General features: G+C 46.0%; 7 protein-coding genes across 9 annotated transcripts; 2 read left to right on the top strand and 5 right to left on the bottom strand.

Moving 5' to 3' along the window:
- Positions 1–793: 793 nt before the first annotated feature.
- Positions 794–2,254, bottom strand: LOC128264117 (FAD-linked sulfhydryl oxidase ALR). Its single transcript, XM_052999461.1, has 3 exons — positions 2,115–2,254; positions 1,118–1,779; positions 794–1,058 (listed from the first exon to the last, which is right to left on the bottom strand). The coding sequence occupies exons 2-3, from the start codon at positions 1,768–1,770 to the stop codon at positions 896–898; spliced, it is 816 nt and encodes a 271-aa protein (XP_052855421.1). The 5' UTR covers positions 1,771–1,779; positions 2,115–2,254; the 3' UTR covers positions 794–895.
- On the bottom strand, positions 2,184–4,898 carry LOC128264116 (beta-parvin). Its single transcript, XM_052999460.1, has 4 exons — positions 4,662–4,898; positions 4,250–4,339; positions 3,899–4,170; positions 2,184–3,362 (listed from the first exon to the last, which is right to left on the bottom strand). The coding sequence occupies exons 1-4, from the start codon at positions 4,780–4,782 to the stop codon at positions 2,742–2,744; spliced, it is 1,104 nt and encodes a 367-aa protein (XP_052855420.1). The 5' UTR covers positions 4,783–4,898; the 3' UTR covers positions 2,184–2,741.
- A 635-nt stretch (positions 4,899–5,533) lies between these two features.
- Positions 5,534–6,267, bottom strand: LOC128264119 (transmembrane protein 203). Its single transcript, XM_052999463.1, has one exon. The coding sequence runs from the start codon at positions 6,265–6,267 to the stop codon at positions 5,815–5,817; it is 453 nt and encodes a 150-aa protein (XP_052855423.1). The 3' UTR covers positions 5,534–5,814.
- A 17-nt stretch (positions 6,268–6,284) lies between these two features.
- Positions 6,285–6,962, bottom strand: LOC128264118 (ribonuclease P protein subunit p20). Its single transcript, XM_052999462.1, has 2 exons — positions 6,694–6,962; positions 6,285–6,632 (listed from the first exon to the last, which is right to left on the bottom strand). The coding sequence occupies exons 1-2, from the start codon at positions 6,835–6,837 to the stop codon at positions 6,285–6,287; spliced, it is 492 nt and encodes a 163-aa protein (XP_052855422.1). The 5' UTR covers positions 6,838–6,962.
- On the top strand, positions 6,958–10,746 carry LOC128264120 (cytochrome c oxidase subunit 6B1). 3 transcript variants are annotated; one of them, XM_052999465.1, is made up of 2 exons: positions 6,958–7,087; positions 10,287–10,746. In XM_052999465.1, the coding sequence occupies exon 2, from the start codon at positions 10,315–10,317 to the stop codon at positions 10,546–10,548; it is 234 nt and encodes a 77-aa protein (XP_052855425.1). In that variant the 5' UTR covers positions 6,958–7,087; positions 10,287–10,314; the 3' UTR covers positions 10,549–10,746. The 3 variants fall into 3 exon arrangements, with proteins under 3 accessions (XP_052855425.1, XP_052855426.1, XP_052855424.1); XM_052999466.1 differs by having other exon boundaries at positions 6,959–7,087; positions 10,290–10,746; XM_052999464.1 differs by having other exon boundaries at positions 7,026–7,087; positions 10,253–10,746.
- On the top strand, positions 6,994–10,328 carry LOC128264114 (arginine/serine-rich protein 1). The gene is given in 3 exon segments (XM_052999458.1): positions 6,994–7,087; positions 7,632–8,980; positions 8,983–10,328. Coding segments are annotated over 2 exon segments (1,170 nt in total). The 5' UTR covers positions 6,994–7,087; positions 7,632–8,425; the 3' UTR covers positions 9,598–10,328.
- Positions 10,747–11,242: 496 nt separating the features above from the next.
- LOC128264115 (transmembrane protein 198) lies at positions 11,243–17,767 on the bottom strand. Its single transcript, XM_052999459.1, is given in 7 exon segments — positions 11,243–13,771; positions 13,773–13,841; positions 14,657–14,821; positions 14,823–14,999; positions 15,578–15,742; positions 15,838–16,203; positions 17,221–17,767. Coding segments are annotated over 7 exon segments (1,146 nt in total). The 5' UTR covers positions 17,308–17,767; the 3' UTR covers positions 11,243–13,654.
- Positions 17,768–18,513: the final 746 nt, after the last annotated feature.

Genomic DNA, 18,513 nt, shown 5'->3' with positions numbered 1-18,513 from the left:
CGATGTTTTCAAAATATCGGTTATATCGATGTCAGGCAGAGATATCGATGTTTATCCGTTTTTATTGTTTTTAAAAATATTAAGAATGGAATCGAATATAATTAATTTTTAAGACCCTTCGTTGCCGTCAGCCCTGTAATATTGACTAGTTTTTCTATTGTAATAAATAAAAGACTGTTCGTAGTAGAAATAAATAATAATAAAATGCATACAAAGAAATTATTGCGGGCGGTGATAAAAAACGGTCACTTGCTCGGTGAAGCCGCAAATCAAAATTTAATAGCATTTTCAAAATTAAAAGCACTGCTGGGTTCGAAGCCGAAACATGAAATAATGATAACGTTGACTAGGGCTTTTGATTCCTGCTCCATGTGTGGACCGGGGCAACATCGATGTTTTTCAATCTCCAGCTGCATGTTAATTGTTAGTATAAAAATATATTAAATTTGTTCTGTATTATATTAGAAGTAATTTGTATTAAAATAAGCTAAAGGCTTGAACTTGTACGCATTTTAAACCATAAGTAAATATATACAAGCCAACCATCCCAAAACCTCCATTTCAAAATCAAATCATTGGCCAAACTAAACTTCTCGAGCACTTTGGTTGGTTTCCAATCCTTAGACAAAAGCCTTGACGTTTCTTATCCGATATTCAAGCTAATCAACATTTTGGGCTCGTCACTGGGCACCAGGTAAGTTTGCCTTCTCATGAGTTCTTATCTTTTGAAGGCCCACCGGCAGATCAAAGGCTGTGAAGTCTGCAGGGCCAAAATGAGTAGGCACATAACAGGTCGTCAACAAAATGTGTGTATGTATTCTCTCAGAGTTCATAGCCAGCAAACCATTTAACAAGGGACCTTCGATGTGTCGGTCTATTACAAAATAACTAACGCTCAGTCGCAGGAGCCGTCCAGCCAGCCGTCGCGCCACCTCTCGTTCACCTTGTTGCAGTCGAAGAGCGGCTTGCCGAGCTTGTTGTTCACCCGGTTGTGAAACTTGCACAGCCACATGGCCAGCTCAGACTGCGAGTTCACATTGATGGGGTTGACATCCAGGCTGTAAGACACCAGGGAGTCACTTAGAGTCAGCACTTTGTGATGGGCAGAGGAACTTACTCGGTGCGGAAGTCCTTGGCGCAGAACTCGCAGGGATAGAGGCGCGACAGCACCTCGAAGAAGGTCTTCATGTCGCGCTTCTCGGTGTCCGTGGGATTGTCCGAGTAGAAGGCGGCCATGGTGTGGAGCAGGCCCCAGGTGGAGATGCCCAGCCGCGCCTTGTCCAGCGGGCAGTCATCGCGTGGCGGGGCATCCTCGGCGGCGTTCACAGTCAGCTTCTCGGCGGCGGCCATGTGCTTCACCTTGGCACTCTGAACGTTGGAGATCAGGCGCTGCTGCTTCGACCACGACTTGAAGTCGTTGCAGGTGCGGCAGTTGGAGTCCTGCTTGCCGGCGGTGGCGTTACCGCTGGCGGTGCCCTTGCGATTCGCCCCGAACGGCGACTCCTGGTGATCCTTCTCAGAATCCTTCGGATTCGCCTCGGCGGACATGCTGAAGTCCGGGTCGCGGATCAACCGGAGCACGGTGCGCTGCAGGCGGCGGATGACCAGGCGGGTGGCCTCCCGGCTGACCTCGAGTTGTGTGGGGCTGCTGGAGTAGTCGTAGCCGAAGTTGTGGCAGTGGCGCCGCAGGAGGAGCGTTGTGGCGGTGGGCAGCTCTTGAATCTTGAAACTTTGCTCGGCTATTGTGAAAATCATAAGAAGCATGCGCATGGTTGCCACCTTGTTTGAAAACGACAAATTAGTTTAGTAACACCTTTGACTTGTTTGTTTGTTAGTTGGCGATGCAGAAATTGGGCGGGATTGCGGCAAAATGGGGGCGTGGCCAGGACCTGGCCACAGGCAGACGGGTTTTAATTCAAATTGTACCGGCCAGCAAACAGTCTGGCAGCCCGGCAGCAGCTGTAATTGACATCAAGTTGTTGCGCGAAACGGTCTGGCAGCCCGACCGCAGCCCTTATCGATAACCAATAGCGGCAACCGCCAAAGTTCAAAAAAGCAAAGCGGTAAGCAGCTATCTACAGTACTTACCAAACAGGACGGACTGAAACACTTACATGTGAAATCGATGGAAACTGGCGATTTTGAGTGGGGCAGACCCAGATAAATTTAGCGCCTTGAATCTGTTTAAAATAGAATAACACATATGCCAAGGCAATATTTATTGATTTTTCTAGTCCGAATTTTTAACGTACAAAATACCATTTTAGAAGACTTTTTCGTACACTTCTACATTTATATGTTTTATATCTGATCTGTGCAATAATTCGCAATAGCTCTCAGCGATCAAAAAGGCACAATCTCAGTTATTGTATATTAATACATTAAATTCACTTAGTAACAACAGTAACTACGGCTGGCACGTGAGTAGGACAAGTTAACAACTGGCCGCCGGGTTTGGGTTTTGGGTTAGCTCTTCGCTGCCCTGCTTCAGACATCCTGGGTTCGAGCAGCTCGCAGTGGTTAGACATACGACACATTTGTATAAATATATATAAAACCGTTCTTAAAGCTGGTTATAAACGATGCAGCCGCTGATAATGGTTTTGATAATCTGTGCATTTGCCGCTGCACCGTTTACACACTTTGGAAAGCACATAAATTAAGCGTGTAAACATTACAAAAGGTTAATATAAAATGTAAAATTGGCGCCGATTGTTGCCCCTCTGGCTTTGCGATTCCATTCAGGCGTAGTCCCTGAACATGGTGAACAGGCTGTAAAGGACGCGCAGGGTGGACTTGAGGTCCATGTTGACAATGTCCTCGGGCCGCGCCTTTGGCTTGGGCAGGCCCACGTCCTGCATCAGGTCGAAGGCGAATGCCACGTTGCTCACCATCTGGTCGACGTCCTGCGGCGTCAAATGGAACTCATGCAGCGGCACGAAGAAGCCCCCAAGTAGACCCATTAGCAGGCAAAGATAGACGCCGTCGCGGAAGTCCGTGTTCAGGTCGCTGATCTCGAAGTTCAGCTTGGCCAGGTGCTTGTTCACGAACGTGATCAGGGACTTCTTCACCACGGCCAGCTTGTCCGGCGCACAGTCGATCAGCGTGTCGAAGGCGTCCTTTTCACAGCGCATACCCAGGTCGTCGTACTCAGAAGTTATCTGCTCCTGGAACTTCTGGGCATTCAGCACTCCCGCGTTCTTTTCCGCGATCACAACCGTCACAAACACATTTTCCGGCAGGCGAACGGGCGCCCGGAAGTGACGCACCAGTGCCACCAGCAGATGCAGGATGGCCACGATGTTCTTCGAGTGCACGCTGGCCACCGACCACTTTGGGATCTTCTGGTGAAAGCCTAGTGTCTGTGGGGATAAGGATAACAAAGATTAGTCAGAAATGTCAGTGACATCACAAGAAAGCTCTCACAAAATGGGAAAGTTCCCGTATACATTGTTATCTTTTGTTTTGAATATGTACGGTGCAAAAACAAGGACAATGTAAGGACAGAAACAGACTAAGTTAAAATACTTGGAGGATTAACGTTTATATTAACATAAATTGCGTGTCTTGATGATGCATGCTTTTAGGATTGTCGTCATTACACAATATTTCAAAAGATTTACGCGTATCTACAATGATTCAAAACAAGTGAATATAGTGTTTAACATTCTATTAACAAGTTTACGAATGAGAGAAGTGCCAAAATGGTAAATAATTTTCTCAGAAAAAAATGGTCGGCTAACTAGCCTATTCCTACAACCTTGCAGATGGTAAAATAATTTTTACCAAAATACTGGCTGGAAAACTTGACCAAATCCCAATGGAATCCGGAACAATTTGTGGAAAGTGAAGTCCAGAACAGGCCCGTACAATTTCCCCGGCAATAAAGGACACTCACGTGGTTAACGGCCTTCAGGACGATGTTGAGCTTCTCGTGCTGACCCTGCTCCGACTGAGTGACCTCCGGCACGTCCAGCTTCTTGCCCGTGAGCTTCTCCCAGAGCTTGTGCAGCACCTGGCCGTCGTACATGTCCTCCTCCAGATGCTGGACGATGATCCGCTGCTCGGCCAGCTCGTCGTTGATCCAGTCGACTAGGATGCGCTGCAGTTTGACCACCTCGGGATCGTTGATGGACTGCGGATCGATGACGGCGCGCTGTTCGTGTTCGCCTGCAAGGATCGGATGGGATGGGATGGGTTATTTTGCAATAAGATCGTGGAGATTCCCTTCCAGGATGGATGAACTTACGCAGGGCGTAGTCCTCGGGCGGGATGTCATACTGGCTGGGCGATCCGGGCGAGTCAATGGCGTACTTGCCCTCCTCCTGCACCTTCTTCACTGCAAGTTACAAAATGTTGCATATTTAAAGACATGATCTACAAGGTAAACAAAAACGATGACGACACAAGGCCATCACACGCACAGCGTTCCCCGTTTGTTTGTGTGCGTCATCAGTGACGCAATGCTCTGATTAATCAGCGCACATCCGCACATCTGTTCCCAGAAGAGCTTCGTAAACGCAATGGGAGGCGTATCCGGACCACCTTTGACTACCATTCGAGGGCTTGAAGGTCCAAGAACAGAATCCAGAGGGATCCGTGCCACTCCACCCCCAAGCAGAGGCATTTTAGGGCGGAGCAAGGGACCCACCTACACCTACCTTCGCGGGTGCCGCGTTTGCGACCCAGGGTGCTGAACTTGTCCCAGAAACTGTCCTCCTTCTCGCCCTTTTTGATGGCGGTGGGCGTGTGCGGAGACTTGGGACGGTTCAATGTGGACATGGCTACGTTTTGCGGACTCTGGATACCGGATTAACACTTTGTGTTATTGTTTCCTTTGGCGGAGCTGAGCAATCAGTTTCCCTTGGGGCTGCCACCTGATCGCAGACACACCAGCGGCGTTGCCCAACACTGTAATTCGGACTCGCCTAACTTGGCCCAAATAATTCCCATGACATCCAGTCTTAGAACTTAAGCAAACGTTTTTAGCTTAATAAATATTCCATTGATATTTTATTATTGGCTCATTTGCAACTTTTTACATCTTAATTGAAATTTTAATTATTTCAATATACAGCTGCGGTAAAATAGTAGGTGCACAAAAACATAGCTTTGAGACATCTTTTAATTTATCATAATGCTTTCTTACCAATTAATAAAATGGGACTAAGAAAACCTTTGATATTTGGTTAGTTCTTCAAATAAAAAAAATGTACTGTAGTAAATGATTTTATAAAAATTTAATAACAATGTCCCATAAATCGTCGTTTATCTGCACTTTGTATTGAAATAAAAATGTTTTTAAAATCTAGTCTATTTTAAAAATAATAAATTTAAGAAACATATTTTTATCAATCTATATTAAAAATCATGCATTTAATAAATACGAATTTTTATGTTTGCCCCATTCAGTTTATAGTACTATCTTCAAGAAAATATAGTTTTTAAAAATTGCTTCCAAACTTCATAAGCTAAAAAGAAACTATTATTCTGACCGCAGGTGTTTCAAAGACAATTATTTTCATACAAGATATAACTGTATATTTATGTATATATTGAATATGCATATGAATTATTGCTATGCCATATTTCAAGATTTCTTAAGGTTCAAATAACATATAGCATATACTAGGCTTCAGATATTGGGTTGAACTTCTTAGATTTTTTCAGTTCAAAAACATTTTTGTTTCCACATTGTGTACACATATACACCCTTAAGAATAAAAGATATCAAACACATTTTGTCCATATCAGAGCAGACAGAATATACGGATGGGTATGTATCGTATCATATCATACTAGGGCTTAGATGGTTCAGATGGAGTTGGGCAACTGGCACGCCCGCACCGCCACGAGCTGCAGCAGGACGAAGATCGGCGAGAAGACCTCCGAGTACTCGAGACCCGTCTTGCTGGAGAGCTTCAGGCAGAGCAGGTACTTGAAGATGGCTATCAGCACCAGGAAGTAGGTGCTCCACATGAAGCGGTGCAGGGCCTTGCGCTTGTTGTTCGAGTCCAGGTACATGCGGATGCCCACGATGACGCAGAAGTAGGCGTTGCAGATGTCGATGAAGAACAGGGGGCTGAAGACGGTGAACCAGTCGCCCATGGCCTCCGGCAGCATGCTGGGTCCGCCGGGTCCGGCATTGGCCTGCAGGTGCAGCTTGACGGCCAGCGTGATGGTGAACACCAGCAGGCCGCATAGGTTGACCAGGATCTCGAACTCGGTGAGCCCCAGCCAGCGCACCAGCTCCGAGAGCTTGAACATCTCCGCCTGCCTATTGCCTACTGCCTGGCCTTTGGCTTGCCCCGGGACTGGGCAAACTGGGCTTGAGATTGGGACTGCGACGGCTGCGGCACGACGATGTCGAAGAGGCTGCGGTTAAAGATCTTGATGTGCAGGGCCGAGTTATTACGCTGGCGGAAGATTACGTCCTCGGCATCGCACAGCGGATGCAGTTCATCCACCAGCTGCACGGTGGAGGTGTTGATGGCGTAGCTGAGGGCGCCGTCCGAGTTATGGACGAGGCGCAGGGCGAGATTGAGGCCGCGCGTGACCGAGAAGCCCATGCAGTGCAGGAAGATCTCCCGGGCGCCGGCGTTGAGCAGCTCCTCGCAGCGGCGCTGCTGGGCCTGACCAGGACACAAGGAATATAAGAAATTACCCAGGGGCTAGAGACTACTGTTTACTTACCTTGAAGTCTGTCTTGCTGGTAATGTAGATGTTGTGAAGGTCGCTGGCGGGTCGCGCCGGCTGCTTGCGCACCACTCGGTGGTTGGGGCGGTGTCTGGCGGATCTCGGCTTGGTCCCGTGCTCGGGAGGATTGCTTTCCATCATCAACAGTGGAGGAGAAGGCGACTTGTGTTTTCCATCCGCGCGTGTCACAGATTCGGACTCCGATTCCGCAGTGGTGGCCAACGGCACTAGCCAACACTGGCGACGTGCCAATGGCGATCTGGCAGCCTGGCCCTAACTGTCACTCTGACAGCCAACGATAGTTTCAATCGGCCATCGCCATTCCTATCGCACTGGGCTCGTGAGATTCTCGCAGTTGAAAATTTTTCGTCGTACTCTCGGAACAACAAAGGTATGTTTTTCGCACCTTAACAAGTACACCAGACCGTAAGCCAAGGCACCGATCGATCGACTCGAGTGCCATCTAAAGCCCTCCCCCCCCCAAAAAAAAAGAAAAAAGAATCTGGGCCGTAAGCCGTAACTTCGCAATCCGCTACTCGTAACACACGCACACACTCACACACATAGACACTAGCGCACTAACACTTCCGCTGGCCAATATTCCTCGGGCAGCAGGAAAAAAAAGTACAAGTTACATAACTCGCTGGTGGTGCGGGGACGGGGCGGGGACTACTCCGTCGTCTGCATCCGTAAGTTGCCCCGATCCAGGCGGGGATCCGATCCAATCCCCCCCAGGGTTACATAAGTCTCCGCCCGCAAAAGAAAAGGGGGTGGACGCAAAAAAAAAAAAAAATCAAAAATAAACAGCCCTTGTACTATCCTTAACCACAATTGTAGCCAGAAAGACAAATCAAATCAAATCAAATCCCCTGCACTGCGCGTCCTGGTTCGAGTAACGTTTTGTATTCATGCGTTCAAGTCATTTTTCCATGCAGGCGAATCCGAAAATCCGATACGTTTCAGAGTCGCAATCAGTCAAGAGTTAAGCACTAAACCCAAGAAAAACAAGCAGGCGCACCTGCAATCTGTCACCTGCCATCTGCCACTGATTCGAATCGATACGATCTGAACTGATCTAATCCCATCGACATCAAGCCAATCGAATCCAATCCAAACCAAACGGAAGGAACCCCCCAGCACGGATGATAACGTAACGTTGCCGCAACGTTGGAGCCACAACACCACTTCCACCGCAGCGGACATCGCAAACAAGTAAATTACCATTTCTCATTTTATCAAACAGAAATCTGCCAGCCAAGTACCAATCAAAGCCAAAGCTAAAGCAAAACCAATCAAATCAAATCAAATCAAATCAATGCATCCAAATCCAAGTCAAAGTCTAAGTATCCAATATCCAAATTGCATAAGAGTCGCGTATGTGCCGCGAGCGTTTCTTGTCGCCCACATCCACTTGGTTGGAGCTCCAGCTCCCAAACCCGGCCCCAAATCCGGTCATCCGGTCGAGGAGCCAGCGCCAGCCAAGTCAAGTCAGCGCAAGAAATAACGCTAGATTCTCGGTTCTCGATTCTGACAAGCGTCAAGCAAACAGAACAGAACCGAAACGATACGATACGATACGAAACGAACCGAAAAGCAGATACTCAAAAGAAAAGAAAAGAAAACAGAAAGAATACTGATATTGTGTATAGGTATTTCGTAAACGCGTCTCTGCCAACTGCTCGATTTAACGCGGCCCAGTTTCGAATTGCAGATCATTACTACATCCGACATGTCGGCGGCCCGCCTGCCCTACTATCAGCAGGATCAGGACGACCACCACCACCACCAGCAGCAGCGGCGCGCCGGCCGTGGCCATCAGCGCGGCTACAACGAGCGAGCCTCTGGAGGAGGCGGAGGAACTTCGTCCAGGCGGGAGCGCAGTCGCTACAGTCGCAGCCATTCCCGCTCCCGCAGTCGCTCCGGGGAGCGCTCTGGCCAGCGTCGCCGCCGCCAGGAGCCGCAGCGGCAGCAGTCCCGCTACCACAGGGACCGCGACTCCAGAGACCGCTCCAGAGACCGCTCCAGAGACCGCTCCAGAGATCGCTCCAGGGATCGGTCCAGGGATCGCGACCGAGAGCGAGACTACTCGCGACGCTCGAGCCACTACCGTCGGTCGGAGTCGCCGACCACTGGTTCGGGCCCGGGATGCAGCAGCAACAGTAACAGCCAGCGAAGGGGCCACCAGCCACCATCCACTGGCAGATCGGAGATGAGCGCCGTACAGAAGGCAGCCGCCGCAGCTGCCGCTGCCGCAGATCACGTCCAGATGGCCGGCAAGAGCAGCGCGCCGCCTCGGCCGTGGGCGCCTACTACAACCTGGACACGGACGAGCCATTCGACAAGGAGCGCATCCACCGCGAGATGGAACAGAAGCTGCGCGAGGCGCTGGCCAGGGAGGGCAAGGTGTACCCACCGCCCAAGCCGGAGCCGCCTTCACACCCCGTCTTCGCCAACGACGGCTCGTTCATGGAGCTGTTCAAGAAGATGCAGGAGGGCCAGAAGCAGCATGTGGGCAGCCATCAGCTGCAGCAGCCAGCGGTCCTGGCCGCCGGCGGAGCAGAGGAGGTCCTGCATCAGCAGCAACAGCAGCAGCAGCAGTTGGCCCTGGCGGAGGCCAGCACATCGCCCGTGTTGCCGGCGATTGCGGTGGGGGCTGCCAGCAGCGCTGCCGCTCCGTACATAGCCGCTGCGGCGGCAGGCAAGCTGGCGCCACCCCCTCCGCTCGTGGGACGACGACGTGGCGGAAAGGTCCTGAAGACCGGCGTGGTGGCCAAGCTGAAGACGCCCAATGAGAGCGACGTGGACCCGAAGGACTTCTGGTCGCTGTATCTGGCCGAGGTCAACAAGTACAAGAGCAACGCCTGCGACACGGACAACGGCAAGCGGCCGCTGGTCAAGTAGTAGCGGCCACAGTCCAGCTCCTCATAGAAACATGAACTTGAACGCAGGCAGAAGGGCAAACGTGAACACAGCCTAAACTCGATTCGACCAATTCCCCTCCCGCCCACAGCGATCCTCCCATCCCCCCCTGAAGATTTTGTACACGAGAATAAGCTATCACAGATCCGTAGTTTGTAGTTATAGTGGAGAGAGCTTTCGAGCTGCAAGCGCGAGCAGTGTACTTTGTATTTTTTTTCACACGGGTCGAGGGCGGCTAGTCCCTCGATATACACATTATAAAATAATCATAGTCTAGATCGTAAGCCTTAACTTTAGAAGATCCATACGAGATGTATCTCTCTATATAATATGATATATACCGCTCATTAAGCAACCACAAACTTGAAGAACTAACCTTTGTGATTTATATATTTGTCTCTTCCTCCCCGTTTATGCACTGAAATTGTATTCAACGTATCGTTTCCATTCTCATTCGGTTATGTATCTCAACCCATTACATCCATCTCTTTCTTTTTCATTCCGACTATATAACTCCCTCTCTCTCTCTCTATCTTTATGTCTTGGTTTACGATTTGGTTGCGTTTCGATCGATGATTTCCGTTTCCGTATCCGTTTCGGTTTCGTTTTCGTTTTTATTTCCCTTTCCCAACTAAAGTCTATATGCAATTTTTCATGTCCAAAAACAAAAGCAGCGACAAATCGTCAGACAGCAGCAACATGTCCGCCTACAAGCTGGAGACCGCCCCGTTCGATCCACGGTTCCCTAACCAGAACGTGACCCGATACTGCTACCAGTCGTACATCGACTTCCACCGCTGCCAGAAGAAGCGCGGCGAGGACTTCGCGCCCTGCAACTACTTCCAGAAGGTCTACAAGTCGATGTGCCCCAACGCCTGGGTGGAGAAGTGGGACGACCAGCGCGAGAGCGGCACATTCCCGGGCCGCATCTAGATCCGGCCACCCAACCACAATACCCAAACAATAAACACACAGGACACGGTAGTGGAGCGTGGTAACCAGAATCCGGCAATTGCAACCATTTCGACATAGAGATCAGTTCATGTTTGTGCTTTCGCCCGCGATGAATGCAGACCATCATCGTTGAATACAAATACAAATACACAAATGTTCAATTATCTGAATTCTGAATCGACCGTTTGTTTCTTCTTGCTCTTGTTGCTGGCCGAAAAGGAATGCGAAACAGATCCGCGCCACTGTATTCCGATGTGTTATTAATTAATAAAATATTAGACACGAAGGCGTCAACGTTTCGTCATTTGGCTTGGAGGTACCTATCATTCCACAACGAAACATTTCGATTTGTTTTAAATATGAGTCATAGTTTGAGCGTTTTGAAATAGTTAAATTGCCTAATAGACTACTATCAGTCCATATTCCTAAATTTTGTCCTTTTTTATAACTCAAAACTATTTTTCTCCAATTGAATGGCGATATATAAGGCTCAATAATCAGTTCCTTTTTTTCCTTAATGTTTATTTATATTTATGAAAATTTTGAAAGCTGCCAAATAGTATATATTTTTAGAACAATTTGTTTGTTTTGATTTTAGTTGGAATGTTTTTTTTCCGCTTTCTAATTTATATGTTTTGTTAAGGATGAAGGTTTATTAAATGGATATTCTTTATTTTGATCTATACGTACTGTGATTCAAGAAAAACACATGTGTGGCCTGCATCGTTTATTTATTAATTTTTCTTTTTGGTTATTACAGATGTTTTTATTAGTGTTATTCCAAGCCTTGACTTCACTCTGGCACCAGAAATTTAATGATCCACCTAAGCAATTTCCACAGCTGAAATCGCATCGACTATAATCGTTTTTGTATTGATAATGCATCCTAACATTTTTTATTTGGATTTAAATGTGCAACTCTTTTATGATTTTTACTACTTTAGTTTGCAGTTACTTAATCTTTTCATTATATTGAATTAAGGGTTTCGAACCTTTGTCTTACAAAATGTCTGTTATTTGCCGAACTTAAGAATACAACATTACCCCATTATCCTCCGATTAGACATTGCTGATGAACAATAAAACCACGAGAGGAACAGAATTACCAACTTATAGGAAAAGATACTGAGTCAAACCGCATACAACTTTCCACAAATTATTGGGTAATTTTTTAAAACCGAAAATAACTTGTGACAAATAGAGATTTTAGATTTTTAAAAAATGTTCCCAATAAATTGCTTAGGTCGTTTCTACAGTTTGTTGGATAGTATAAATCAACAATTGCGGACGGCAGCAATTCCTCAAAACTAAGCGCAAATCAACATAACAGGAAACTTGAGTTATACACATATTTGTGATTTGGAAACCAACCGATTCGATATGGAAGTTTCTGCCTGGCAATGTCCAATCCTTCAAGGTTTGGAGAAATCTTTTTTTTTTTATTTTACTTACTCTATTAATTTTTATTTCTAAATTTTTTTTTTTTTTTTTTTGCAAGTGTCTAGCTAATGAGCCCAACCTGTTTTGCGCAAAATAATTAGATCCTGTGAACTGCAAATATTTTGGAAATCAGTCTAGCAAAAATGTGATGGTGTGAAAAACTATCATTACTTGTATCACTTAATTTGGAAAGTTTACATAGCATTTTGTGTGAAAAGAATTTAAAAATTAAAACTTATTAAGAAAATAACTATGGAAGACTATATAGACCTCTCAGAATGTTCATTCCTATTGATTCCACGATTTAAGTTCTCAAAAATTGCGCTGAGGCTCTTTAACTAGACAGTTAAAAACGTTGCATATCACTTACCTTGGTACAAATGTCTCGGCTAGCATTAATTGCGTGAAATTTTTGGAATTAATTTGAGTTTGTACCGCTGTTTGCATGGATCTAATACCTTATAATATATCTATATATATATATGTATATATTTTGAACGTGAATCTTACGGATAGTGCTAAGACGGCTGATCGAGCGGATCGTTTTGGGGTGTTAAATGCTGAATTTTGACTTGGTCGGACCTTATATTCCCTTCCTTCTACAGCGATTGTGTGTTACATATATCGACATGTTGTGTGTAGTCAAAAAAGTGGCTTAGCTTTGGCTCTTCGACTGGCTAATGCTAGGTCTAACTCTAAGTGGACTATGGCTCCAACTGTACAGGCTTATAATTCGAACTCATCTGCCTACATATTTCCCCTTCTTTTTTATTGTACTTAATAGGTATTGTATTGTATTGTATTGTATTTTGCTGTCTTGGGAGTTTGGGAAACTGCAGTGTATAGAGTTTGCAACATACATAGTTCTTAGTCCTACGTACTTGATAGTTTAAATGCAACGAAATGCTGGCGCTGTGCCCACTTGCATCGCTGGTTTCCTCTTGAATCGTATAATTATAACACAGATATGAACTGATTAGTAATTGCGGTTGCCTGGCTATACTCGAAGTGGGATAAGCGTTGCTAGTACTTGGTTAGGTTTAGTTTAGTTGCAGGACTACGATGGATACCCATCTCATTCATCACTTAGAGTATTAGCCCAACTTATTCGCGGCCCTCTTATTTGCCGCACATACAAGTACAAGTAAATCGGTATGTTAGTTGTATACATAGGGAGTATTTCTATCTGTAGTAACATTCGAATAAGTGTGGAGAACGAAATCAACTTCCTGCCAACTCCCCTCCGCAGTCGGATGTCTTACATTCTAGCTGTGCACGATTCAAGTAACCTAAATCTAATACTTGTCCCGCTGATTCTCCGCTTGGCGGCGAAGAAGTGCTCCAATGTGCGGGAAATCAGCTCCAGATCCGCATATCCTCTGATATTTAAAGCTTCCGATGTCCATCTCCAGTGTCCTTCTCCAGTTTCCGGCACTTGGTGCCCCATCCACAAAGTCTACATGCAACCGTACTTGTTTCAGTCATCATCCGCCTTCTCCTCCGCAGTTCTCTTTAGAGTCCGCGATCCTGCCCGTTCCCACCTGATCGACCAGGTGCCTCCCCCGACCCGTGTCCCATCCGCGCCCAAGTACCGCAGCCCGTAGCCCCCTTACGGGTATAGTTACATGTAGCTATTGCTTGTTTGTTATCCAATGTCACGGACGATCTCGATCTTGTCGCACAGCTCCGAGTCGGGGTCGTGGATGGTGGTGAAGTGCGTCCGGTCGCTCCGGAACGTGTTCCGCTCGTTCGAGCTGCTCTTGAATCGACCGCTCCGAGGGCGTCTCCGTGCCGCTCAGCTGGATGCGCTTCTGCAGAGCCGACACAAAATTCTGCAACAAAAGATACAACATTATATTTTAGAAAAACAATTCGGTTTTATCTGTGACTATATATATTTCCATTTGAACCCAATAGCGAATACGATAAATGCTCCCAAAGTAATGGAACAGTTGCTATAAAACCAACGCATAAGACTTTATCATTTTGGAAAGTAAGTATGCATATAAAATGGAATGGGTAAGTCACATTCACCACGGAAAGGGACAATTTTAAAATTGTACAAATATACATTCATTAAAGCCCTTAAATTTAAGTTTTCTTGACTGTTGATGATTTTTTTTAAGTTCTAGGGGCTTGAAATGGGTCTTAAAGGATCTTACATTTAACTCTAGTTACATTCACCGCCTCACAACAAAAAGAAAAAACCCTTAATCACCTAAATTTTAATGACTGTTGAACACGAATTGCTATTCATTTTGAATTGTGTTTAATGCAATCAAGGTGGAAAGATTGCTTGTAGCACATTCATTTGATTTTTTATACCAAACACGGTCGAAATCAGACGGCAACAGTGCGTATGCGTGACAAACTTTTAAAACAATGCACAGATGGTAGGTCTAAAATGTATACTTAGTTTCAAAAAAGTTTGGTTGCTCTGGTTAAATCATAAAAATTAGAATACAACGAATTTTTACTATACATTTGTAAATCGGCCTAAAATCTAAGCTCGAGCTAAGCTAGAAAAACACAAAAATGGGCTTAAACCAGTTTCAATGAGTACTTTCAGAATCTTTAGTGAAAATTGCACCAACACTCCATAATCCTAAAACTTTTTCTCGGAATGCTGAAGTCCACGTCCACTCACCTGCGATATGATGTCGCCGCGGGCCGTGCGCACCTGGTAAAGGTAGCGGAACTTGCGCTGCCTGGCCTCCTCGCGCGTCTCGCGGGTGCGGGACTGGGACCGCCGGACGGGGGCGAGGGCGTGGCCCGGCCCCGCCTGCTGCTGGCTGTGCGGCAGGTGGGCGCCAGTGGGCGTGGCCGGGGTGGTTGTGGTGCCGCATGTAGACGCGCTTGCGGTGGTCCACGCGCCAAGCGGTGATGAAGCACTGCACCATGATGCTGAGCACGATGGTGATGGGCCAGGCGGCGATCAGGAGGCCACCGTAACAGGGCGGCGGCGAGGGATGCGGTCGCATGCCGATTATCTGTGGGCGAAAGACGGAGGATATTGCAAAGGACCAATTAGAATAAAGAATTACAATTTCAGCTGAAGGTATTAATCCAAGCAAAACTGATAGAAAACATTGTACTATAAATGTACATATTCTACAACAAATGGTTTTAAAAACATCTCCACCCAAAAACCAAATACTGGATTCGAATTTTGAGTTTAGAGCGGGCGTGTCAATTATGCAAAGAACTGGAAAATTAGTCAAAACTTTCAAAGCTCTGAAAAACAACTATAACTATATAACTTTATTATTTTACCCTCTTTAATTTTTTTTAAACTCTTAACATTCTAAGAAGCCTTCTTTCTATAGGTAGATTAAAATAAATAAGTGCCATAGGTATGATTGAGCTATTAATAGGATCAATCTATTAGATCTATCTATGCAACATAACCCGAAGAATATATATACATATGTATGCATATATACATTAGCGAGGGTCGATTTGTATAGACCGCAGAAAACCGACAGATCGTATAGCCTATCTAGCCAATATTGTCAAGGAAACCACTAGGTTAAATAGTAAAATATCATTCAAACTAATCAGTACTCACCCAATTAATGGTCTCCAGGCCGTGCATAAAAAAGTCAATGGCGCTTAGGATCATGGCCGTGCCCACGATGCTGGACGTGAGTATGGTCACGTATTTGACGCAGCACAAGGTCAGCACCGAGCAGATGACGGCGCCGCCCACCACGGCCACATAGATCTCGCGGTACTTTCGATGGGTAAAGGATAAATGTATAAAATATATTCATATATATATATATATATATATATATATATGTAGAGGATGTAGGAAAAGTAACTTACCCCGAACTCATTGTCCGGAAAGGTGGCCACGCACACGGCCATTGCGGCGCCGGAGAGCAGGGCACCGGCGAAGGCGCTGATCAGCACGGAGGCCACCGGATATGTGGAGCCCAGGACCGCGCCCAGCAGACCCGCCACAATGGCCAGCGCCGAGTCCGCCGGTTTGCCCAGGAAGGTGATTTGGAAGTCCTGCAGGATGAAGATGCCATTGGCGCCCACCATCAATCCGCTGAGGAAGCCGACGGCGCGCAGACACCGGTAGCCAAGCAGGGCGTACACGATGCCGAACACGGCAAAGATGGCCCATAGGATGGCGGCCAGCGGCTCCGGTGCAGTGGGTGTGCAGGTCTGGCCCTCCAGGATGCCCTGCGGAAGGAGGTTGGAGTTGAGTGAGAAGCGTTCACGGGTCACAGGTCACAGGTCACAGTACACAGTAATTCGAGCAAGGACATGACACACTTATCAAGGGGCCGCCGCGATGGGCCACTTTTTCGTTAGCTACCCCTAACTTCCGGTCACTGGCACGCATGCATGCAGAGTGACTCACTCAAAAAGGGTGCATATGAGGGTTTCACCTTACGAGCCACTTGAAATGCACATTAGCCTGTCTGAAACTGAAACTGAAACTGAAACTGTGACCCGTGAAACTGTGACAGGTGCCTCCTGGCGGTAAAGCAGATCAAGCCAACAAAGCATTCATCTGTCGTTTGATTATTTCAATTTATAATCAGTTTTATGATATTAATGGGTGCACTGTCATAAGGCAGACTTAGGCACCTCTGGTAAATAAAATTGAAAATAATTTGGAATTTACCTGATTTCGTAATACGGATATTACAAGTTTTTTTTGTATCTCTGATATTTAAATTGGTATTATAATCAGGTATTTTTTATATTTAAAACTCTCGCAAAAGTTGGAAGGTCGGTATCTTTTGGACTGAAAAAGTAAGTACTACACGGAAAAGTTCATATATGTATGTGTTTTTGATGTTGGTCAAGAATTCAAACATTTTTCATCCGAACTACTGTTCTTTTGAAGGACTTTCAATATTTTGGATTTTATGTGGAAAGATTTAGTTAACCAATGCTTGTTTACATCAGGTTGCTACCTTCGTGGTTCTTTAAAATTCGAGCCAGAGGCGATGGTGCCACAGCTATTGACACACAAACCCCCACTTATACACATTATACTCGACACTTTGCATATTGTCTCGACTTAACCTAAAAAGCGTGCAAATATGGGCGCCTGTCTTGGTGTTATTTACGGCGAGTCCTGCGAAAGGGCGTATGAGTGTGTGTGTGTGTGTACGTGTGTGTGTGTGTACGTGTGCGTGTACGTGTGTGTTTGGTGATGTGAAGAGGGGGGATGTGTGTGTCACAAACCTTGATGAGAAAGGGCCAGTCCAGGTGGGTGGTGCCCATTGGGTCCTCGCTGCCGTAATCGTAGACCATGTCCGCCCCCACTCTCATTCCGGCGGATTAATTTTTTGGCGGACCTGCGATTTGTTGTCGTCTTCGTGGCAGCAGGATACGAAAAGGCGTATCCTAATGGTCGATTCTCAGTCGGTTAAATGCTCTCCACTGGCACAAAATGGGTCCACATTCCTGCACTGATTGGGAGTCCAATCCCTCCCTTCCAACGCCTTTTTAAAAGAAGAAGCCCCAAAAAACAAAAACAGGGCGGAGCACTGGAGATCCTGCTGCCGAATTTGCACACAAATAATACACCCGATCCTGCAGTCAAGTTACTGCGGATATGCTGCTGCTGCTGCTGCTGCTTTTGCTGCTGCTACTGCTGCTGCAGTATTTGTACACATTTTCGCACTGCGACGTGGGAACAATCGGGGCCAAGCCAGAATCGCTTGTGGTACAACAGGATAACAGTCCTGCGGCCAAGAGACAGGGATGGCAATGGCTACTTGAGCGCCTGTCCGCTCCGCTCTTGTGGGTCAGAACGGACCAGAACCAGAACCAGAACCAGAACAACCCCCGACGGGCCAAAGCGAAAAGCTTCCGAAAGCTCAGGAGCCAAAAGCTTCGCGCCTCCCCACAACCATGACCAGGTATACTACATCATTTTTGGGACAGTTTCTCGGCAAGCTATTGCCTTAGATTATACGATTTTATAAACACTGTTTTAGGGCAAAGCAAAGCATATTTCGGGGAATTATTTCCTAAAATACTATCGAAAAAGAGATCATGTTTTGCATGGCACACACCACTTGATAAAATAGTGGGGCGCAACCGTACTAACAAAATAATGGTCTCCTTTAATAAGCTTAAAAGCTTTCGCTCCTTTGCCGCAAATAAAATTCCCATTTGTTTTTGACAATCGTTATAAAACATTAAAAACTTAAACCTTAGAAAAAGATTAAGGATTTTGTTTCCTTGTTATTTGATTAGGAACTTGAAAATCCCTAGATTTATATTACGATTTAAAAATCTCCATTCTTTAAACTGTGGCTGGAAGGTAATCGGAGGCAATAGTGGGCGTGGCTAGGCACAAAGGTGATCTGCGCGGGAAAAACTTTTTCTTCTTATTAAATTTATAAAAATATTAATAGGTTAAAGAAACGAATTTTTTAATTTGTTGACTGAATTGTGTGTACCAATTCAATGAAATTGGTAAGAAATTAAAAAATTATATTATTATTGTCATATTCACGGATGGCTTAA

The sequence above is a fragment of the Drosophila gunungcola genome, unplaced genomic scaffold (assembly GCF_025200985.1).
Source record: "Drosophila gunungcola strain Sukarami unplaced genomic scaffold, Dgunungcola_SK_2 000057F, whole genome shotgun sequence".
Taxonomy (NCBI): domain Eukaryota; kingdom Metazoa; phylum Arthropoda; class Insecta; order Diptera; family Drosophilidae; genus Drosophila; species Drosophila gunungcola.
The sequence above is the reverse complement of the archived record's forward strand: the minus strand, read 5'-3'. Positions and strand labels throughout refer to the sequence as shown.